Below are 23,881 nucleotides of genomic sequence, written 5' to 3'. Positions count from 1 at the left end.
CATGATCATAGTCATATAACAACTCGATCATCATCCGTGGTCATATAATAACTCACCATCAATATAGCACATGACAAGTTAACCAACACTAGCTAAGGGTAGTCATCCTAGGTAAATAACTCATCATCATTCTAACACGTGACAAGTACTACCTAGGACCTACTCCTCTCTCTTAGGTAACATATCATAAAACAGGTAAACGGAGAATAGAGATCCACCGGTCTGCAATTGTGACCTGCACACATCATGTTGTATCCAATTGGTTGACCGTGCGCATTCATTACTTTGCTCCATCCTTTGATTTTGAGGCTTTCATCTTTTAGAGAAATCGAGCATGCATTGTGGAAAGCCACCGGTGGATTTTGCCATAAGCTAACCATACTCATTTGACCTTTGGTATACATCAGGACAAGCACAAGATCCTTCTGGAGCTTCTGTTGAAGAACATAATAGTAGCCTAGTTAGCAATGCAGTTTACTTAAAATGGATGTTTGCAACCATAGTTAACAAAATCTTACCATGCTATTTGCACTAATGTTACCATCACTCAACTCGTGGACTAGTGACACGTATCCACTATAATTTTGGCTAATTTCATATTTGATTTTAAAAGTCCCAACATCTTTAATAAATAAGACAAGAGAAAATTTGTCCTCCCAATTTAGCTTTGAGACATAACTATAGTAGGTCTTCTCTACAGCCTTCCGTGTACTTCCTGGAGAAAAGAAATAAGCTATGAATTATAAATAAACAAGTGTAGTAGGGATGAGTACCCACTATTTTAAAATAAATAATATAAATTACTTAACAAATTTGTTTGATAATATCACATAGAGAACTGGAATCATGTCCACATCCACCCAAATATCGATATTATCTTCAGGACCAATATCAAAGGTCATTTTCATATCCTCCTGAAATCTATAGGTCTTGCATAGTCCTCTCTAATTTGAACAACCAAAATATGAGTGATTTACTGCATTTTAGAGTTTAACAACAAAGACGAAACCATATTTCGTCTTTAGGTGAGATTTCTTCGTCTCCATACTCTCCCTATCTTCGAAACCGAGCTTCTCTAAGACAAACGGTATTGCATAGCAGGGGATGTACTAATCGAATTGTAAAAAAACAGAAATTACACGTTAAAGCAAAAAAGCACAAGGCATGCTTAATTACGAAAAAATACTTCCCATCGTTACATACCGTAAAATGTTCGAGGGTCTACTTTAGCATGAGGGTGAAGCACCTATCGTTATCCAGGTGATGCATGTCTGATATACCCCCGTCGTCGGTGCAGTAATCGCACTCAGGGATCCTATCATCGTCAGAAATTTCCTGTGTTCCTAATTCAAAGATTAAAAATCGACGACAATTACCAGGAATTCAATACAAAGATCATTATTTAGCACAGGTTGACTTTCGGTCTATCAAGTCTTACTTTGAAAACTTTCATCTCACGTGGTGTATATGTTGGGAGCTCCCTCTCTGATATTGCGACTGTCGATGATGGTCGCTCTTCCCTTCTTTCCCGAGTGCATCACACCAAAATGTCTCGCACACGGGAAAGAAGGAGAAGCGACCCCCACGACAACAGTCGGGATTCTTCCTCTCTGATATATTGACCATCGGTGATGATCGTATCCCCCCTTCCCTCGTGCATTACCAAGGTCTATCACGAGGAGAAGGGGAGGAAGCGACCCCCACGACAACAGTCGGGATTCTTCCTCTCTGAAAGTCACAGAATGAGCCCCAACAGACTGAAAGTCAACTTGTTACATATATCGAGTACATAAAAATGGCCTATGTTCTGCCGGAATGTCGTTTAATTCCTGTTCTGGCAAATCACGGGCACTCAATATGTCCTACTTTCTAGCACAAGTCATGCCAAAATTCACGGCAAATTTCGGCATGACCTTTGCTATAAACATGACATATCGAGCGCCCGAAATTTGCCGGAACAGAAATGAATAACCTTTCCGGCAAAACATAGGCCACTCAGGTTAGTTTTCGTGCAAACATAGGCCACTTGGGCAACCACATATCCTTCATTTTTCAAAATATTCATGTGTGACAACACTAGTAGTACACATATCACATGTCCAAATCTCCATCATATTTGAGCAACACTAGTACACAACACTAGATATACATGAGCAACCACATAGACCATGTTTGATCACTATAGATGATGGCTGTCAAGGATGCGGGTGTTGTCAGTGATCTTTTGGACATCGTCGACTGGCTCGTCGATGATCTACCCTGCGCCACATGAGCATTTATATAGAAAATTCCAAACTTGGTATGCTCATTGCATTTCAGTGGTAGAATTTTGACAAAGAACATTGCAATATATCTTCTAACCCTAACATTTCATTTATACAACAAGCATAACTAAATACCCTAGTTCTTCAAGAAAGTAGGTCTTTCTCTCTCTCTCTCTCTCTCTCTCTCTCTCTCTCTCTCTCTCTCAATTTGGCAAGCATAACTTCCATGACAAATTGAGAATGACATATAAATAATTCGCAATATAATTGGCAACAACATTTTTTATATTTTATTTGATACCTAAAATATTTAAAGGTATTTGGTTCAGGAGACCTACATTTACTGAAAATTTTCTATTCTATTTGAAAGACCTATATTTACAGAAATTTTTCTAATTTTCTATTATATTCTACATTTACTATTCTATTCAAAATACCTATATTTAGTGGAAATTTTCTATTCCATTAAAAAAATCTACATTCTATTGCATTCAAAAAACCGATTTGATGCCTAAAATTTTCTATTCTGTTAAAAAAACCTACATTCCACAAGCAAATTCTACCAATTCAGTGGACATGATTACTAGAACATTCAAAAAACCTACATTCTACAAGAATAGAGGGAGGAGGGAGGGAGGGAGGAGCAAGGGGGAGTGAGGGAGGTGGAGGGAGGAGGAAGAAGCTACCTCGGTGGAGGAGGAGCGGGAGCATCGGCGATGGCGGCGGCGACCAGGAGAGAGGAGAGTGCGAGAGAGTGAGGAGACTGAGAGTGATGAGAGATGAGGAAACATACGACCAGGTAGGGGATAAGGTGAGCTTAGTAGTAGCGTGGGGCATAGGGCCCACAGGACTGCTAAGTCCAATACCTGTAGCGCCAACCTGAGACACGCACTACTGCTAAATGGGGCCCACCAGTTGGCCCGTGTAAGGGTAGTGGCACCGTGGGCTATAGGCCCCACGCTACAACTATCAGATTAGTTGTAGTGCAGGGCATATAGCACTGCTACTACGGCTCGACCCGGGGGTACCTTGGGGCCCACTTAGCAGCAACGTGGGGTGTGCCAACCCGCGCTACTACTACCCTGTACCTGTAGTGCGGGGTACTTGCCCATGCTACTGCTACTTAACGGCAGCGTGGGGCACTTACCCATCGCTACTGCTAGCCATCTACCTATAAGGTATTTCCTAGTAGTGCTACCTACAGACACACGGACGAACGAAGACCGGATCCAAAATAATCCACCAAAGACAAACACCAACCGAATCCCACAAGATCTGTCGGAGACACACCTCCACACGCCCTCCTTCGACGCTAGAAGCACCGTTGGGGTGGGGGCTAAGCGGGGAGAACCTTATTCCATCTTTAGGAATCCGTTGCCGCCTTGTTTTCCTAAGCATGGCACAAACTCTAACAAAACTCAAACAAACACCTAAAAATGAAGCCCTCCGTTGGCAAGGGCCATGATTCACCCCACCTCCATTATCCTAGGACAATAGAAGATGAGGCGGGCCAGCGGCGGCACCAGCGAGAGGCAAGAGAAACCCTAGCAGAGCTGCTCACGTACGCACACACGTACCACTTGGAGGAGAACAGAGCGTCCTGTGATCCTTTCATCAAGACATCCCCTGTGGGTTAGGCAAGGATTATAATTAATGATTTTTTTGCATCCAATTATCTTGGATGGCCACATTATTAGTATGTCAAAACTGATTGGGTTTTTCTCGCGGGAAAACTTTCAATCTATTCATCAATTATCATGGCAGTACAAAGAGCACCAGAAATAACAAAAGTTGCATCTAGGTCTATATACCTTCTAGCGACGACTACAAGCACAAGAGCGAGCCAAGGGCGCCTGTTCTCACTCGATGGTACCCTGCACATTATTGCGGGAATGTTTTATAATATATTTCAATGAGATTTGATTATATGGAACATGAGTAATAAAGCAAGCTAAAAATAAAATTGCACATGATTAATAGTATCCGATTATTGTATATCTATTGAATATAAATAGCATAATATAATAAAAATTATCATGCATCTTTGCATGTTGAGGTTGATTTTTTCCTATGCACAATTGCATGTTGAGGTGACATGATTACATGTCGAGAGAAAAAATAGTAAGGGCTAGCTATTTGGATATAGAAGATTCTCAATTCTTGAATATTGCATTGGAAGCACCCCCACCCACCCCTACCCCCTCCACACACACACTGGCACATTGATTACAACCTCTGTGTAATAGCCCTACTTAGTGGTAATGTATTAAAGTAATTAGGTTTGTGAGCATGAGCATTGCATTGTATAGTAATTATTTTTAAGTGCCAAATAAAAAATACTGAATGTACCCACAATTCGCTGCACAGAAAACCCTAAGGCTTAGGAATGGTTTTAACTTTTGAAACCTTGATTAATCCTAAAGCTTAAATAGTTGCTAGATCAAGGATCTATTAAAAAGAGGGGCTCAGTAAAAAAATATCTTCAAAATTGGTTTCAGCCTTCCAATATTATTAGGAAGCTATAGTAAAAGTGGATGGGTTGGGGATGCTGTCCCCAACATAGGTGTGTAGCACTTTGAAAACCTTGCCCGACTTTGTCAGTGTCGGTGATGATGTCGCTTTCAGGTGTAGGTATTCCTCCATGGAGATGTCATGGAGGAGCTCTATCACCTCTTCCAATCACGTGATATCTGAAAACCAAGATCCGGCTTGTCAAAACGGCAATGTCGACGCCCTCGATGAGGATGTCGTCATTTTCATGAAAGCATCATTTCGGAGACTTGACAGTTGGATCACCTTGTGGGGATTTAACTATGGAGAATCTGCTGTGGTGTGGTTGGGGTGGTGCATACATGTGCGGCTTCCCATCTCCCCGATGCCCTGGTTTGGGTGGTTGAGGCATCCGGGCAGTGCTTGGCTACGAGTAGTGGCAATTCATCGCGGCAATGCGGCGATGCGAGGCTGGTGCAGGACGAATTTGTGTGTGATGCTAGCCGATGGTACCATGGGGACAGAACCTCGAGGCAACATATCATGGCCAAGGTTGTGTAGTCACAGCTCGTGGTGTACTGTCTTGGTTAGGCGGACATGCCCAGATGTACCACCATGTACACTTGAGATGGAGAGTTTGGGATCACCGAAGCATTCCCAATGGGGGATTCTGGCAGTGCCGTTCTCTCCCATTGGTTGATATGCGACATGGCCAATCCGCCTGCAACTAGTGGCCCCTGTGCCAGCCTCGCTGCCTTTCTACACCGCCGCCACGTCCATCCCTCTAAACCTCCCGAGCACAAGATTTATCCGACAAGCCCGCAACCCCCCTCCCCCTCCCCCGCGCATCCGTGTAAGTGCATCTAGAGCCACCCCTAGTTGTTTTTGGAGTATTGACGACAAACATGGTTGAGGGACTAATGTGTTTGTGAGAATTGCAGGATAACATAGGTAGTAGTCCCTCATTGATTCGGTTTACCTACCAGAGATGACCCCTAAAAATGTATGAAGACATTGAAGACAATGGTGGTTCGTGAAGACATTCACGTTGAAGATAATGACATGTGAAGACATTCACTTTAAGACTATGGAGTGCGAAGACATAGTTTTTTCTTCTTTATTGAGTCATAGGAACCACCGTACTGTTAAGTGGGGTCCAAGTGAACAAAGTCAGATGACTGAAGTGATGCTCAACCAAAATCCTATGTCTTCGAGCGAAGACAATGAGAGCAAATCTTATCCAGAGCTGGATGAGTCAGCTTTGCTTGTAGTCCAAGCCAAGCTGCCACGTGTGTTTGAAATCCGACCGTTGGACACGTGTTGTTTCCTTAGTGACCCAGGGTCATTTCGAACATATCATGTTGGGTTGCCTCCTGTCTATAAGTAGCCCACCCCTACACCATAAATTGGTGGCTGTTCAGAGTTAGTGCACGACTTTTGTCGTTTGAGAGCAACCCATCTCCAAAGCCTTTGAGAGAGAGAGAGCCTTGCGAGGACAAAGCTCAAAACACCCAAAGCCAAAGAGTGTTAGGCATCACTGAAGTTTTTCTGTCTACGTGATCTGAAGACTTGTTACACTTGGGGACTGTGCATGCTCCAGCCGGTTAGGCGTCACGTTATGAGGATCCAAGAGTCATTGTGGATCGCCAGTGAACGGAGTTTGTGAAGGTTTGGAAGTCTACCTTGAAGATTTACCAGAGTGATTGGGCGAGGACTGGGTGTCCTTAGCTCAAGGGGAATAAGGTGAAGACACGATCTTCTGAGTTTAATCTCAACCTCCCTAACCAGACATATAGTTGTCACAGCAACTGGAACTGGTCTACCAAATCATTGTCTTCACCAAGCTACTGGTTCTATCCCCAACTTCCTTTACATTTCAGTGTGTCTTCTTGAAGTCATTGCCTGCCTGCCCGATCTGTTTGACTTCACTGTGCGAAGACTATTACCTGTTTGGCTTCATACTGTTTTCCATTCTGATCCATACGACCTAGCTGCTGTTAGTCTTCGTGCTTTCACTATATTGCTCACTTGACTATGGCTTGTCTAGTGTAGTTCATCTTCCGCTGCATATCATATAGGTTCCTTCCAACAGTTTATCTTCAAAGACCTTGTGTTTTGAATACTTTCATAAAAATTGCCTATTCACCCCCCCTCTAGTCGATAACTAGCACTTTCAATCCGAACCGTCAATCTCTGTGTGAAAGTGCAACTATCCCTGGGTGGTTTTGGTAATTCCTAACAACATATAGCTCATTGAGCTAATGCTATTCCAAGATAAATATTTCAGGAAAGCTCAATGATTGGCATGGCATGGATTAGAAACTGGACCCTTCAAAATGCTAAGGACAAAAGATTGGCTCAAGCTCAAAGCACAAGACTCTACATTTTTTATTTTAGTGATCCAACATCACACTGAGTCTATAGGAAGAGCCAATACTATTAAGAAGGGATGAGGTGTTGCTTAATGAGATTCTTGCTCAAAATGCTTAGTGATATGCTCCAAAACCCTCCACTACTTTCTCATATCCACATATGTCCTAAACCAAAAAGTCCAACTCGGCCCCACCGAAGTTTCACATCCGGAGCCACCGAGTTCAGTTGACATAGCCACTGCCAGAAACCCTAATCAATTCGGTCTCACCGATAGGGATCTCGGTCTCACCGAGATGTGGTTGCAAACTCTCTGTTTCCCTTCGTAACGTTTCGGTCAAACCGAGATGAGCGATCGGTCCCACCGAGATTGCAATGCAAACTCTCTGTTTCCTTTTCGTAACGTTTCGATCCAACCGAGATGAGCGAATCGGTCCCACCGAGTTTGCCTGACTAACTCTCTGTTTGGCTATACCAAAATCGTCTCACCGAGTTTGTGTAATCGGTCTCACCAAGATTACGTCATGCCCTAACCCTAATGACATCGGTCCCACCGAGTTGACATGTCGGTCCCACCGAGAATCCTAACGTTCACATTTTGAGTTAAATCGGTCCGACCGAGTTTAATGATTCGGTCCCACCGAGTTTGGTGATTTGTGTGTAACGGTTAGATTTTGTGTGGAGGCTATATATACCCCTCCACCCACTCTTCATTCCTGGAGAGAGCCATTAGAACATGCCTACACTTCCAATACATATTTTCTGAGAGAAAACCACCTACACTTGTGTTGAGGTCAAGGTATTCCGTTCCAACCACATAAATCTTGATCTCTAGCCTTCCCCAAGTTGCTTTCCACTCAAATCTTCTTTCTACCAAATTCAATCCTATGAGAGAGAGTTGAGTGTTGGGGAGACTATCATTTGAAGCACAAGAGCAAGGAGTTCATCATCAACACACCATTTGTTACTTCTTGGAGAGTGGTGTCTCCTAGATTGGCTAGGTGTCACTTGGGAGCCTCCGACAAGATTGTGGAGTTGAACCAAGGAGTTTGTAAGGGCAAGGAGATCGCCTACTTCATGAAGATCTACCCTAGTGAGGCAAGTCCTTCGTGGGCGATGGACATGGTGGGATAGACAAGGTTGCTTCTTCGTGGACCCTTCGTGGGTGGAGCCCTCCATGGACTCGCGCAACCGTTACCCTTCGTGGGTTGAAGTCTCCATCAACGTGGATGTACGATAGCACCACCTATCGGAACCATGGATAAAAAATCTTCGTGTCAACATTGCGTTTGCTCCCTCAAACTCATCCCTTTACCTTCATATGCAATTGTTTTACATTCCGCTGCTATACTCTTAGAATTGCATGTGTAGGTTGATTGCTTGATTTGTGCTAAGTTGCTAAAATCTGCCAAGAACTAAAATTGGGAAAATGCTAGATTTTTATTTGATCAAGTAGCACTACTGGAATCAGGATCTTTGCCGTCAGCCATGTCTTTGCCGTCCGCTAGCTGACGGCAAATACCTTCTTTGCCGTCAGCTCAATAGAAGCTGACGGCAAAGATTTGGCTGACGACAAAGACTATATTTGCCGTCAGCCAAGTCTTTGTCGTCCGCCATCAGACGGCATATGGTCTTTGCCGTCCGCTAGCCGACGGCAAAGAATGAGGGTGGCCCACTACCGAGAACCACCTAACGGACACTGTCTTTGCCGTCCGCTAGCAGACGACAAAGAAAGTGGCCAAGCTAACGCCCGTTAGCTAGGATCTTTGCCGTCTGCTGGCGGACGGCAAAGAACCGTGCCCTGACTAAAATCCATATCGACGCCCGCCCGCGCCCCACATCTGTCCCCTCTCTCTCTCCGCCCGTGCCCGAGCCGCCGCCGCCCCGCACCATCCCGCCCCGTGCCGCCGCCGCCCCACGCCACCCCCGTCGCCGCGCCGCCCCAGCAGCCCCGGTGACCCCTTTCCCCGCCCCGCGCCATCCCCGTCGTCGCGCCACGCCGCTCGTGCCGGAGCCGCCGCCGCCCCACGCCACCCACATCGCCGCGGCACCCCTTCCTCCACCCCGGCGGCCCCGGCGCCCCTCTGCTCCACCACAGCGGCCGCCCCGTCGCTCCGGTGCTCCCTCCTCCACCCGGCGGCCCCGGCGCCCCTCTGCTCCACCACCGCGGCCTTCCCGCCACTCCGGCGCCCCTCTCCTCCACCACCGCGGCCGCCCCACCCCTCCAGTGCCCCCTCCTCCACCCGGTGAGACCTCTTGTTTTTTTCTGTTTTTTTCTTCTGTATTTTAAGTTTAGTTTAGGTTTGGTTTAGTTTAGGTTTACTTTAGTTTAGGTTTACTTTAGTTTAGGTTTAGAGCATAGATAGCATCTTCTCTACTATAATTGTGTATAATCTCAATTCTCACTAGTAGTCTTATTAGTTAGATCATCTTCTATACTATTATTGATCCACAGTGTTTAGTTATGCATGATCAATTTTTTGTACATTATGCTTTTTATGTGTCATTTAAATAATGTAGTGCCAGATTTCTCAACTCATTGGCATATAATGAATTATTATTGTTATATTATTAATAGATGATGGAACAAAAACTATTTCCCTTCAAAGTGAAAAATCTTTCGGTGAAGTAAATATTAGTGCACGAGTTCTTTTATGTACAAGAAAAAAATTGGCATGTCTTGGTAGGTACGTAGCAACCGTATCATCAGAGTTAAACTTTAGAATTAGTATTTGTGATAAATGAATTCAAATGCATTTCCAATAGAAAATGTAATACACATATCTAGTGAACTGTAAACGAAAGTTATCCACAGACTCCTTGAAGGGGTTGTATAAAAGATTATGAAACTAATAGTGAGAAGAGCAAAAGCTTTCCTCAAATTCCTTTGCATATATTCAAATTCATCAATCAGCAACACTCGAATTAGTTTAATTTGAGAAAACAACAAGGCATGCATATTGCTTATGGAATCTGTCATAAGAGGAAAACTATACCCGTCTTTTCCTTTTCTTTTTTGCGGAAAGGCAAACTATACATTCTGATTTGCATACAAAGTAAATTGATTTTATGACACTACACCCTTAGTTTCTGATTTGAGGTTTGTTTGTTTGCTTGGTGTGTGGCACCTAGAGCCACCTAAAATATGGTGCAATTATGATTTTTTGCCACAAGTATTCGAATGTGATCACACCAGAAGGAACTTTAGGTTTAGTTTTGGTTAAGAAGAAAGAAGAAAGATGAAAAAGAAGAAGAAGATAAAGAGGAGAAAGAAGAAGTGTATTTTCCCCCAATTTTTAGATTACTATGCTCTTTTTTTCAACATTTTCAGTTTTCTTTCACGTCTAAAGAAATCCCTAGTTTTGAAGGGTGCCAATTGCCATTGCCAACTAACCTACCAAATTAACTAAGTGTTGTTGAGCACAAGTGCATTGCTTTTTTTTTCTCAGTTTTCTTTCATGTCTAGAAACTTGGCTCTATGTTTATAGATATGCTTCTAGCTAGATACTAATTGGTCTCTTCTGCTTCTTATTAGAGATGGGGGGAGGCCGTCACCGTAGGCTCCGCTCTGCCACACCGAAGTACGAGTTGGATGCTTTCGAGTTCTTCAGTATCATACTTGGGACTTCCTCCAAGAGGCAGGTATATAAAAGGAGAGATCTCCCCTTCACCCATCTCATTATGATAACTCTGTTGTTTGCTACATCACTCCTTGTCCCAAACTGCAGAGGCTGCCTGACACTTTTATGAACATGCTGGGTGAAGATCCGCCAAATAATGTGAAGCTGCGACAGGCCGGCAGCGGGTTTAGCAGGCTGTGGGACGTGGAGTTGGTGATCAAGGAGGGCCACATGTACCTGTGTCATGGCTGGGAGAAGTTCTACCGTGCCTACGACCTGCGGCTGGGGTACTTCCTTCTCTTCAGGTACGACGACGACGCCACCATGCTGATCATGAAGGTGTTCAACGCGACTATGTGTCGCATGCGCTACGCTGACGACGATGATGCCGGTATGTTCTGCCTCTTCTTATTCCTCTACATTTGGCTTTGTCTCGCATCGATTGTTAACGGTCATTAATTGTTGCATTTGGACAAGCAATGGGAGCAGCAGCAGTGACACTGGCTACAGCCAAAGCAGCAGCGATTCTGGCTGTAGCAAAAGCAACATCGATTTTGGCTGTAGCAAAAGCAGGAGCGATTCGGGCTGCAGCAAAGACAGCAAGGAGGATGATCCGGACTGGAGTGGGGAAGAAGAGGAGCAGAGTGGGCATCAGGCTGAGGATGACCTAGCGATGGTGGTGGCCGACCAAGGGCAGGAGATGGTGGTGGCGCACCATGGGCAAGAGATGGTGGTGGCTGAGGATGACCTAACGATGGTCATGCCTTTCCTGCCTGAAGATGGCCTCGCGATGGTGGTGGTGCCTGACAATGACCTCGCGCCGGTGGTGGCGCCGGCGATCCCACAGCTGGGCGACATGACCACGCCAATTGTGGTAGAAGACTACATCCCACTGCCTCCACCGCCTCGCCGCTCTTGGCACATCAGGCTGAGGAAGGAGAAGGAGAAGAACAATGAGAACTGAACTATGTCAGGTATGTCAGATCTCCAAAATGATCTATATATAGTTAGCTCTAATATGCTTAGTTACCTATGTTAGCTCTAATATGCTTAGTTACATATGTTAGCTCTAATATGCTAAGTTATCTCCACTATGCTTATTTTCCTATAGGTTAGCTCCAAAATTACTTATGTTAGCACAAAATGACCAAGTTTACATAATAAGCTTATAGTCTTCTTCTTCTTCTAGGTCATAAGTTAGCTATAAGTTAGCTATAATATGCTTAGTTCACTCAAAGATGGCATAATTAGCTAGGTTGGCTCCATTTTACCTAAGTTGGCTCTAATATGCTTAGTTTCCTATAGGTTAACTCCAAAATTACTTATGTTAGCACAAAATGACCAAGTTTACATAATAAGCTTAATTATAGTCTTATTATTATTATTATTATTATTATTATTATTATTATTATTATTATTATTCTAGTCTTCTTCTAGTATTCTTCTAGTCTTCTTCTTCTTCTTCTTCTTCATTTTCTTCTAGGTTAGCTCCATTTTACTTAAGTATGCTTATTTCTTATAGTCTTCTTCTTCTTCTTCTTCTTCATTTTCTTCTTCTTTTTCTAACATCTTGTTTATCATTTTGCAGATTTGATTTAATTCACGGAAGCTTGCATGGATGGAGTGCTTCTTTTCCATTTGTGCTTTTATTTTGTATCAATGAACTTGCATGGTTGGAACTTGTTATATGGATGGATAACGGTGTAGGATGAACAATGTGAAACTTTTGTAATATGTAAGGATGGAACTATATATGTGTTGGTTATGTATGTATATATGATGAAACTTGTGTGTTGGATATGCTTGTTGTGTATATATGTGAATTGTTGTGTATATCTCTGTATATCTATGAATTGCTGTCAAATTGAATGAATTAAATTAAAAACAGGGCTGTACAGGCTCTTTGCCGTCAGCTAGCTGACGGCAAACATGCCACGTGGCAGCTACCTGTGCTTCCTGGGACTGGCATGTTTGAGCACTTTGCCTATAGTGGCAGACGGCAAAGGCTTGTCCCGCAGTGACGTCCAGCTGACGTCATTCGGCGGACGGCAAAGGCCGGATGCTCTTTGCCGTCAGCGGCGGACGGCAAAGGCTGCCGTTAGCCGCCTAACGGACTAACAGCACATTTATTGCCGTCGGCTTTCTTTGCCGTCAGCCGCTGATGGTAAAGGCCCCTTTGCCGTCCGCTTCAGAAAGCAGACGGCAAAGAAGCTCTTTACCGCAGCCTACTTTGCCGGAGCCTTTTGCCGTCCGCGGCAGTCGGCAAAGGCCTTTGCCGTCCGCCATCCTTGCCTTTGCCGTCTGCCATGGCAGACGGCAAAGTAGCTGATTCCTGTAGTGTAGTCTAATCACCCCCCCTCTAGACATACTTCCGATCCTACACTGCGCCATCTCCAGCTACGACTCGTTCCCGGCCGAGGCCTTGCAGCCGTTCTTGGCCATCATAGTCACCTTGGCGCCACTATCTAATGGCCTCGGGTCTGCGCGTCGTGTTCTTTCAAAGTCTACCGCTCCAAAATAAAAATTGAGACGACTTACATTTAGCTAAGTGAAAAAACATACACATACAGATTATACATCAAGATAACCTTCCCATACAGGTCATACACACGGACACGGATGATCCACGTATCACGATTATTTGCTCTGAACCACCGTGCAGCTTCACCCCTTCTGCTAGTTCTCAGTCACATACATGCCATTTATAATCATGCCGCCATCAACCGAGATCGTCTGGCCAGTGATATAAGATGAGCCGGGCATACAGAGAAACACCACCAGCGATGATACTTCTTCAGGTTCTCCCACACGCCTCGTGGGAGTTCGGGTGATGCTATCCATTAGAATGGCCAAGGCATCTGTTGCTCAATTAAACATTAAAGAGGACAAAGAATCTCCCTGTCGCAACCCTTTATAAGTAGGGAAGTAAGGGCCATAATTTTCATTGACTTTAATACAGACTTTTCCCTCTTTCATAGTACCCATAACCCAATCTATCCATTTATCAGGGAAACCCTTTCCTTTCAGCATTTGGAGAACAAAAGGCCATTTGATTTTATCATAGGCTTTTTCAAAATCTATTTTCAAAAACGGAGCACTCTGTTTTTTAACATGAACACTATTAAGTGCTTTGCGTAGCACCAGAACCCCATCCATTATGTACCTCCCTTTAATAAAAACAGTTTGCACTGGGGAGATTATAGAATCAACCACTAAATTAAGTCTGTTCATTAAGACCTTTGTAAAGATTTTAAAACTTACATTCAACAGACATATGGGTCTAAATATTTGTATCTGATTAGCTTCTTTAGTTTTTGGCACCAGAGTAATGATTCCATAGTTCAAACTTTTAATATCCAGGTCCCCATTATATAAATCATCAAACATTTGTTTGAGATCTTCTTTAATCAGTTCCCAAATGTTGATAAAATTCAGCAGTAAAGCCATCTGGACCAGGAGATTTGTTATGAGCCATCTGGAAAGCAGCTGTCTTAATTTCCTCCAAAGAAAACTCCCCAATCAGCATCTCTTTTTGAGTTGGAAGTATTTTGTCAGGATTATCAATGCACATGGAAATATTTGATACTTCAGCTGATCCAAATAGATTTTTATAAAATTTTGTAATATAATCAATTAAATTCTTCTCCCTTCCACTCTTCCCTCTTCCTGATCAAGCACTGTAATCTTATTTCTCCTACGTCTCCCATTCGCTTTTACATGAAAATATTCCTATATAGCTGAGCTCTAAGCTCCATTTGTTCTCTCCTATCATCTACATTTAGTCCATAATTCTCACATTTTTTATCAATATTATCCAATTTAATCAATATTTTTTTTGAGCTCTCTATACCATGCATTCATGTTCCTATTCCAACCTTTTAAAACTGGTCTTAAATTTCTCAGCTTATTTTGCCAATTATCCAGACTAGAGATTTTAGATCCATTTGTTTTCCAAGTTTTGTTATGAGGACCTCTACCAACGGTTAGGCATGAAGGAAGGTGAAAGGGACATCTATAAGATGGCCAAGATCCGAGAGAGGAAGACGAGGGATATTGGCCAAGTCAAATGCATCAAGGACGGAGTAGGCCAACTCTTGGTGAAGGACGAGGAGATTAAGCATAGATGGCGGGAGTACTTCGACAAGCTGTTCAATGGGGAGAATGAGAGTTCTACCATTGAACTGGACGACTCCTTTGATGAGACCAGCATGCGTTTTGTGCGGCGAATCTAGGAGTCTGAGGTGAAGGAGGCTTTAAAAAGGATGAAAGGAGGCAAGGCGATGGGCCCTGATTGTATCCCCATTGAGGTGTGGAAAGGTCTCGGGGACATAGCGATAGTATGGCTAACCAAGCTTTTCAACCTCATTTTTCGGGCAAACAAGATGCCAGAAGAATGAAGACGGAGTATATTAGTACCAATCTTCAAGAACAAGGGGGATGTTCAGAGTTGTACTAATTACCGTGGAATTAAGCTGATGAGCCATACAATGAAGCTATGGGAGAGAGTCATTGAGCACCGCTTAAGAAGAATGACAAGCGTGACCAAAAATCAGTTTGGTTTCATGCCTGGGAGGTCGACCATGGAAGCCGTTTTCTTGGTACGACAACTTATGGAGAGATATAGGGAGCAAAAGAAGGACTTGCATATGGTGTTCATTGACTTGGAGAAGGCCTATGATAAGATACCACGGAATGTCATGTGGTGGGCCTTGGAGAAACACAAAGTCCCAGCAAAGTACATTACCCTCATCAAGGACATGTACGATAATGTTGTGACAAGTGTTCGAACAAGTGATGTCGACACCGATGACTTCCCGATTAAGATAGGACTACATCAGGGGTCAGCTTTGAGCCCTTATCCTTTTGCATTGGTGATGGATGAGGTCACAAGGGATATACAAGGAGATATCCCATGGTGTATGCTCTTTGCAGATGATGTGGTGCTAGTTGACGATAGTCGGACGGGGGTAAATAGGAAGTTAGAGTTATGGAGACAAACCTTGGAATCGAAAGGGTTTAGGCTTAGTAGAACTAAAACCAAGTACATGATGTGCGGTTTCAGTACTACTAGGTGTGAGGAGGAGGAGGTTAGCCTTGATGGCCGGGTGGTACCTCGGAAGGACACCTTTCGGTATTTGGGGTCAATGTTGCAGGAGGATTGGGGTATTGATGAAGATGTGAACCATCGAATCAAAGCCGGATGGATGAAGTGGCGCCAAGCTTCTAGCATTCTCTGTGACAAGAGAGTGCCACAAAAGCTAAAAGGCAAGTTCTACAGGACGGCGGTTCGACCCGCAATGTTGTATGGCGCGGAGTGTTGGCCGACTAAAAGGCGACATGTTCAACAGTTAGGTGTGGCGGAGATGCGTATGTTGAGATGGATGTGTGGCCACATGAGGAAGGATCGAGTCCGGAATGATGATATACGAGATAGAGTTGGGGTAGCACCAATTGAGGAGAAGCTTGTCCAACATTGTCTGAGATGGTTTGAGCATATTCAGCGCAGGCCTCCAGAAGCTTCAGTGAATAGCGGACGGCTAAAGCATGCGGAGAATGTCAAGAGAGGGCGGGGTAGACCGAATTTGACATGGGAAGAGTCCGTTAAGAGAGACCTGAAGGATTGGAGTATCACCAAAGAGCTAGCTATGGATAGGGATGCGTGGAAGCTTGCTATCTATGTGCTAGAGCCATGAGTTGGTTGCAAGATCTTATGGGTTTCACCTCTAGCCTATCCCAACTTGTTTGGGACTAAAGGCTTCGTTGTTGTTGTTTTCCAAGTTTTAATAACCAGGTCATCTAAACCTTCCCTGAGGAACCAGTCGTTTTCAAATCTTAACAAGGGATCATTTTTTATCACATCTCCAGTAGACTTACATTTAGCTAAAGTGGAAAAACATACACATACAGATTGTACATCAAGATAACCTTCCCATACAGGTTATACACGCGGACACGGATGATCCACGTATCACGATTTGCTCTGTATCACGATTTGCTCTGAACCAACATGCAGTTTCACCCCTTCTGCTAGTTCTCAGTCGGGTACATGCCATTTATAGTCATGCCGCCATCAACCGAGATCGTCTGGCCAGTGATATAAGATGAACCGGGCATACAGAGAAACGCCACCAGCGATGATACTTCTTCAGGTTCTCCCACACGCCTCATGGGAGTTCGACGGGCGATGCTATCCACGAAATCCTCTTTCGCCAAATCCTGGAGGATCAAACGGGACAGGTGAAGCATTAAATTTTTTATTTCCTTGGTGCGTCGAGATAGGGCACATAGGTTCTAATGTACTCCCTCTGTAAACTAATGTAAAAACGTCTTATATTAGTGTACAAAGGTTGTAGTAAGGTGCAAGGCTGCAAGCCATGAAAAGTGATATTTAGATATATATATATAGCTCTTAATTAGACATGTCTCTGTGTTTATACGATATTAAGAATCAGGAACGAGAACAATGGATGGAACAATCAGTTCCGACATACTAACAAGGTGGCCAACTCAGATAACTTCCGAGCAAGAGAAGTAAACGAAAGTTACTTCTGAGAACAACTAAAAAAAAGATACTTCTGATAAAAACTCAAAGTATAGGCCTTACCTCTTCCACAAGTGAAGTCTTGATGTACCATGGAGCAACAGAATTGATTCTTATGTTGTCTTTCGCCCACTCACACGCTAGGTTCTTGGCCAACTGATTCATCGCACCTGAAAAGCGGCCGCCACAAGACGATCATGGATCGATGATCTACATGTTATCTTGTTCACATATGCTGCATAGCAGACCAACAGTTACCTTTTGTCATGCCATAAATGGAGCCACTAGATATGGCTACCACTCCAGAGACTGATGATATGAAGACAATGCTGGCCACCCCGGATGCTTTGAGAAGAGGGTGTGCAAGTTGGCATAGATGATATGCAGATTCAAGATTGGTGGCCATTATGAACGAATATTCATCTGCCGAGTATTCAGTGGTTGGTTTTCTATGGTTTGTGCCCACGTTGTTTATCTGCATAACCAAATTGGGAGAGTAAGATGTATTTGAAATATTACCTCCGTCCCAAATTATAAGTCTTAGATTTACCTAGATACAGACGTATCTAGGCACGAATTGTGGTGTGTTTAGGACAAAGGGAGTACTAATAAACGGTATGGAATGAAACTTGCAAACTGTGGTATGTTTGTCCAAGTGTACTCGCCAAGGCGAGGCAGAAACCATTAAAAAGGAACTGCAATTCGGTTCTGCTACAACATGTAGTAGTACAAATGTTCAAAGGAAAACACATTACTGAAGCAAAACCATCTGAAGTTGTGCTTGAAAACGATCAAACAGTTGCAGTTTAATTTCAAATTACTGGTCACTCATGACCACAAACCAAGAACATTTTTTTCTGAAGCCAAAATAATAACATGATGACACCCCACGAGTCACAGGCACACGGCTACAGAGACAGTATGCAGCACTTATCTTTTCACATGAACTCAATCCACATCACACTACAAGAGGTATCCAAAGAGATATACTATGCCGACATACAGGAATCAAAACATGCAAAATTTGTGACGAAACTAAGGAAGATAACTACTCCCTCCATAAAGAAATAATATAAGAAAGGCAGTGATCTAAACGTTCTTATATTTAGCATTTAGATCACTAAAGGTAGTGATCTAAACGCTCTCATATTTCTTTACGTAGGGAGTACATACTCCAGGGGTTAGCAACAGATCGAGAAAGGTGTGGGGACTGGGGAGAAGATATGGGGTGCTTCACGTACGAGGATGTCCAGCTTGCCGGCGAAGCGGCCGGCGACGTCTTGGAGCAGGAGCTCGCGCTGGTCGCGCACGGAGACGTCGCAGACGGAGCCCGTGACGCGGAATCCCTTGGCCTCCCACTCCTTCAAGCGCTCGCCGAGCTCGGCTTCCTTCCGGGAGCACGTGTGCACGGCGGCCCCGAGCGCCGCCAGCTCCTCCACCACCGCGCGCCTGTACATCAAGCGCAGAAAACCATCTGAAGCCGGGACGAGATCGGAAAAGAAGGGGGCGTGAAGGGTGCGTACGTACCCGATGCCGCGGGTGCCGCCGGTGACGAGCGCCCTCCTGCCGTGGAGGGACCACCTCCCCGCACTGGCGCCGATGTCGTCTGCCGCGGCCATCTCCTCCTCGTAGAGCCGAGCTGAAACAGCGTCGTTCGTACCGCAGGACTGATCTCTGCGAGCATGACACCGGGATGCACAGTTTAACCGTGGTGTAGCATTATTGGGTTGCGCTATGTGCCACGTCGCGGCTCTTGGCATGGCCCCACAATGACTAGAGCGGTCCCTTTTTGCGCCTCTGTGGGCTCTACCCGACGCAGGTCGGCGTGTTTGGTTTGTAAACCAAGTGGAATGAATTGTGAAAGAACAGCGGCGTTACTGAGATGGGCTGCATCTGAATATGTTATCTCGATCGTACGTTCAGTTTTAGGGATTCGCCCTAGTGGGTCCATGGCAGGAAATATTGGTGGAAGAAATTAACGTCGACTGGCGATATACGGGGATGAACAGTGATGTACGCCAGCGCCCGGGCTCGTCCTTTTGAAATGCACGTTACCCTGACGAGCCGAGCCGTGGATCGGGTCCGTCACGAGAACCTGACCCAAAGATCAGAAACGTAATCGCCGTCTGCTGCGTAGACACGCGCCGTCTGCTGCAGGCCCAGCCAGCGGCCAACCGTGTCCTGACGGAACCCACCACTCAAACAGCCACAATTCTTTTTTCCTAATTTACAGAATACTGTATCTTTTTGCCTTGCCTTATCCTGTTCCACACTCCATAGCCACTCCTTGTACAGCTCCGTGAAAGAGGATTCCGACGAGGTGAGGTCCGCCGCTCGGCGCCGTAGCTGGCGGCCAGACGGGAGCTGTCGCGGCTAGCGCCGCCCGCCTCCGGCCTGCTGCGCCGCTGGGGCAGTGGCCTTGACTGGAGGCAAGATGGGTCCGTGCAAGCTAAGCTAACTCCGCTCGCTTCAGCGGCGCTGCACCGCACGGGGCTGTATCCTTGGCCGGTGGGAAGACGGGGGCCGTCGCGGCTAGCTCCGCCCGCCTCCGGCGAGTCCAAGGCTGTGGCCGACCCGCTCCCTCGTAGAAGGTGGAACCACAGCGTGTGCACCCAGTCGGCGGGCGCGGCCGTGGCCGGTGGCGAGATGCCGCGGGAGGTCGTTGGGTCACATTTGAAGAAGGCGTGAGCTCGATGCATCTCAACAGGCAAAGGTGATTCTAGTTGCTTGCTTCCATCTATGTACTAGCTAACCAGCTCTCACTTATCCACGTATTGACATATGCACGTACTGAAAATTGGAAGTATACGAGCTATCCAGCTTCATCTATACATCTTCTCTGCTTTTTAATCACACAAGTGTAGGTGAAATCACAAATTGGCGAAAAATCCTTTCAAATTCAGTACCCAAGACCACATTTAACTGGAAAGCTAAACCGTGAAAAAAATTACCAGCAAGTAATCAATATCTTTCTTGACGGTAGAACAGTTACACATCTAACATCAAAAGGAATAGTAAGGTGAATTACTACATCTCAAGGGGAAGTATTACATCTGAAGGTAATTGTTTTGTAGAGCAATAATCCTCAGAAGCAAAGTTTATAGAGAGCTATTCAAAAGTGTCTCTCTTGTGCATGACTTGATTGGCTACCCAAGTCTTGAAAATAGAAAGGAACGATTTTGTATGAGAAATAAACTTGAATTTGAGAGTACGACTTGTAAGTGAAACAATACCTTAGCGGGCAGCTGGTCATTTTGATTTGTTGGCCATCCCGAGCCCGGTAACACAACAGAACTCTACATTGTTAATCCAAAAGTTAATGCAAGTGAATGACTAGCAGAACTCTATATTTTGATTTGTTGGCCATCCCGAGCCCGGTAACACAATAGAACTCTACCTCGGTGATTCTTCTGAGCAAAACAAATACACTGGAAAGAGGAAGCAGTCGCCGACCTAGTCGGCCGAGTCCACCGGTAAGGTGAACCCGGAGGCACCGGGATGGACAAGAAGGTATACGTGCAATCACTACTGTTATTAATTGCAAATTAGTAGGATTTTTTTGTGCCCATTATTAGATATGTTTGAGTGCCATTCGTACTGAAGGCACCTAAAAATTGTTGCCCATTGTGCTTAATTAACCTGTATAGCCTATCATGTGATTCGATGAGCTAAGAACAAAAACGAAGTCTTGCCCATCCCCTGTTGGCATTGTACATAAGTTCAAGGCATCTGAAAAAACAGTGCATTTAATTTTAGGTTACGAATTGGGCGTGCCCCTCCGGATAGAGCACCCTGTGCTAGTAGAGTCACTCCTTTAGAGGAAACAATAAGGAGATGCGCTGATAAACCGTTCAGACAATGTAATAAAGCCAGAGATTTGTATGAGTTTTGATTCCCTTGGAGAAGCGTACGATTTCTATAACTTGTATTCTTGGGAGGTTGAATTTGGTAATAGATATGGCAAGAGCCGTTTGAACGTCGAGCGGACAAAGTGTTTGCAAGAGATCGTCTGTGGATGCTCGGTCGGCACTTAAAACCTTTTGAAATTATCTTTGACATTATCTTTCATAATTATTGCACTGGAATTCATATTTAAATAGCTGATATAGTGGAAAAAAATTGCAGGGGAAACCAGAGCAACAGAATAGCCGGTCTTGCCGCTGTGAGTGCCCTGCGATGACACAGGAGGCAAGAGAAAGGAGTCCCCCGACTCAGTCCGTGGAATCATTCGGGAAAGTGAACCCAGAGGCACCAGGATGGACTAAAAGGTGAGATTGACTCTGCAATTTACATGCCTATGTCGATGGAGATGTCTGAAATTGTGCTTACTATTATCGATTGGCTGGCCTCTTAGAACCTGATGCGATGGCAACAAATTAATTTGTGGTGTTTGATCGCTAATTCGTGGTGAGGCTGTAAATGCTGATCCATGTGTCACTGATAATATGGTCTGTTTGTACATAAAATCATGACACAAATCAAGAAATGTGATACCTTGCTAGAAAAACGAGATGAAAATTGACTGACAAATTTATTTGTCTATGTTGTTGCACATATCTGAAGTTGTGCTTAGTAGTGTTAATTGGCTGACCTCTCAAAGTCTCAGGCTGTGGCAAATGAATAAATTTCTGCTGCTGGTCACTGTTTGATGATGTAGTTGTAAAATGCAATGCTGATCCATTTTTCGCAGATAGCATTGTCTGTTCTTAGGTGGATTTTGTCACCGATCAGAAAAATGGAATGAAACCATGCTAAACAAACAGATGTTCCTACCAAGTGAGAAGAGTAAAAAAAACTTGGATTTCTTTTTTGCAGGTTGAGAGTTGGCCGTGCACCCCCTGATAGACACCGTGCGTTGGCAAAGTTACTCCATTCGAAGAAACAATCAGGAGGTACGCTGATAAGCCATCAGACAATGTGGTCAAGCCAGAAACTGGAATGAGTTTTGACTCTCAGGGAACGTATGATTTCTACAATCTTTATTCATGGGAGCTCGGATTTGGTATAAGATATGGCAAGAGCGATCTGAATGTCGAGCTGACGAAAGGTATGCAGGAAATTGTGTGTGGATGCTCGGTGAGTACACATAAGACAACACTTGTTTTCTTGTAATTTTCTTGTTCATTGGCTATGCGGCTATCTTAACTGCAGCTGATAACTTCCTTTTGCAGGGGAGGCCTGAGCAGCAAAACAGCCGGTCTTGCCGGTGCGAATGCCCTGCAATGTTTTCGAGGATGGGGCTTACTAGGTCGAGGAAATTGAAAGGAAGAAGAAGTACATTGCAAGACACAACAATGCCGACAACCGTGGGAAGTGGAGCAAGGTTGTTTATGAGGTGACCATGTTGGACGATGGGGAGTGGTTCGAGTGTGAATGCGGGCATTTCGCTCACATGGGAATGCTGTGCTGCCATGCTTTCAAGGTATTTTGGGATCACAATGTTGGTCGTTGCTCATCTGTCCGTGAAAAATAATGTTTCATTTTGCTTGTTTCAGGTGATAGATTATGTTGGCGTGACGCAGATACCGAAGCGGCACATCCTCAAGAGATGGACGAAAAATGCTAGGGACATCCTAGCCCAGCACCTTGCTCACTTCCAAAGAGACCAAGCCGTGAACCGATCTTTCATCTGTCGGAGCTCGATCCTTTACCTAGATGCCATGCATGGAGCTGGTTAGGTTTGGGGATTAATCCGTCGTAACGTATGCGCTCGTGTTGGGTCAGATAAAGGATATAATTGTGGAGGCATCACCGCTAGCTGAAAAGCCCGAAACAAGAGATGTGCTTGGCTATGAGGAGAGACAAGCTGTTGAGGCGAATCGCAACCACATTGCATTGGCGGGCACAAACGTCAACATTTGAGGGAGAGATGGTTGACAACGAGAACAGTGTGACCCTTTCTGGTAACTGGGATGCACTTGCTGACTATCGGCTCCGAGCAACAAACCTGGTTCCCATGCTCAAGTAGGGAGAAGGCATCATATGAAGGACTGAGTAAAAGGACAAGGTTCTGCAGCATCTGCAAACTGCTAGGTCATAAGAAGACTACCTGCCCTGAGGGAGGTGACATGCTAAACGGCCTCGCAAACCTGCAAGCTGCAAGAATTGTGGCATCGCTGGACACGGTCGCACTACGTGCGCCATGCTGCTGGGTGCTACTGCATCTTAAGAGTTCCGACGGTCATGTACGATAACTCTGAATTTCAAATTTGAAGGATTTTCTAGTGTGTGATTTCTGCATGGACATGACGCCTGTTCCTCCCTGAGTATAAGCTATGTATGTCAAACGATGCTGAACTATGTGGAGTGGTAAAATTTTGTTTCGGCACCATTGATGTTGCTTGAGACAAATATGATTTCAAAAAAAATTGCACTAAGGCACCGATTGGATTGAGTTTTCCACCAAAATACCTCCATAAGAAAAAGTCAGGTGAGTTGGTTCCAAGTGCTTGGTTCGTCATCGTATTGGGTCTGTATTATTTACGCTGGTATTCCCTGTTACGTTCGTATGCGGCAGGTTTAAGATACACGCTTCTACACATCGTTTCTTTTCCGGGCGGAAATCTTCTGTGGCCGGTATTACACGCTTGTAAACT

At 44.7% G+C, this 23,881-nt stretch overlaps 1 protein-coding gene and 1 long non-coding RNA gene across 3 annotated transcripts; one reads left to right on the top strand and one right to left on the bottom strand.

Moving 5' to 3' along the window:
• Positions 1–16,566: 16,566 nt before the first annotated feature.
• On the bottom strand, positions 16,567–19,105 carry LOC109777019 (tropinone reductase homolog At5g06060). Of its 2 annotated transcripts, XM_020335680.4 has the most exons (5): positions 18,813–19,105; positions 18,527–18,734; positions 17,544–17,760; positions 17,349–17,455; positions 16,567–16,960 (listed from the first exon to the last, which is right to left on the bottom strand). In XM_020335680.4, the coding sequence occupies exons 1-5, from the start codon at positions 19,043–19,045 to the stop codon at positions 16,772–16,774; spliced, it is 954 nt and encodes a 317-aa protein (XP_020191269.1). In that variant the 5' UTR covers positions 19,046–19,105; the 3' UTR covers positions 16,567–16,771. The 2 variants fall into 2 exon arrangements, with proteins under 2 accessions (XP_020191269.1, XP_020191267.1); XM_020335678.2 differs by having other exon boundaries at positions 18,527–19,060.
• A 1,936-nt stretch (positions 19,106–21,041) lies between these two features.
• On the top strand, positions 21,042–23,612 carry LOC141021326 (uncharacterized). Its single transcript, XR_012182214.1, has 6 exons — positions 21,042–21,307; positions 21,411–21,553; positions 22,101–22,177; positions 22,242–22,361; positions 22,457–22,707; positions 22,781–23,612. It is a non-coding gene; the product is annotated as an uncharacterized lncRNA (long non-coding RNA).
• The last annotated feature ends 269 nt before the right edge of the window (positions 23,613–23,881 follow it).

This window comes from Aegilops tauschii, chromosome 4, assembly GCF_002575655.3.
Source record: "Aegilops tauschii subsp. strangulata cultivar AL8/78 chromosome 4, Aet v6.0, whole genome shotgun sequence".
Classification (NCBI taxonomy): Eukaryota; Viridiplantae; Streptophyta; class Magnoliopsida; order Poales; family Poaceae; genus Aegilops; species Aegilops tauschii.
Note: the sequence above shows the minus strand (reverse complement) of the source record. Positions and strands in the feature narration are given on the sequence as shown.

Excerpts from the sequence above, each read along its gene's own strand:
- LOC109777019 (XM_020335678.2), bottom strand. The coding sequence starts at position 19,045 with ATGCCAAGAGCCGCGACGTGGCACATAGCGCAACCCAATAATGCTACA. Across the intron at positions 17,761-18,526 it reads CCGGCAAGCTGGACATCCTC|ATAAACAACGTGGGCACAAA; the intron begins GTACGTGAAGCA and ends TTGGTTATGCAG. Across the intron at positions 16,961-17,348 it reads AGACTTCACTTGTGGAAGAG|GATTTGGCGAAAGAGGATTT; the intron begins GTAAGGCCTATA and ends TTGATCCTCCAG.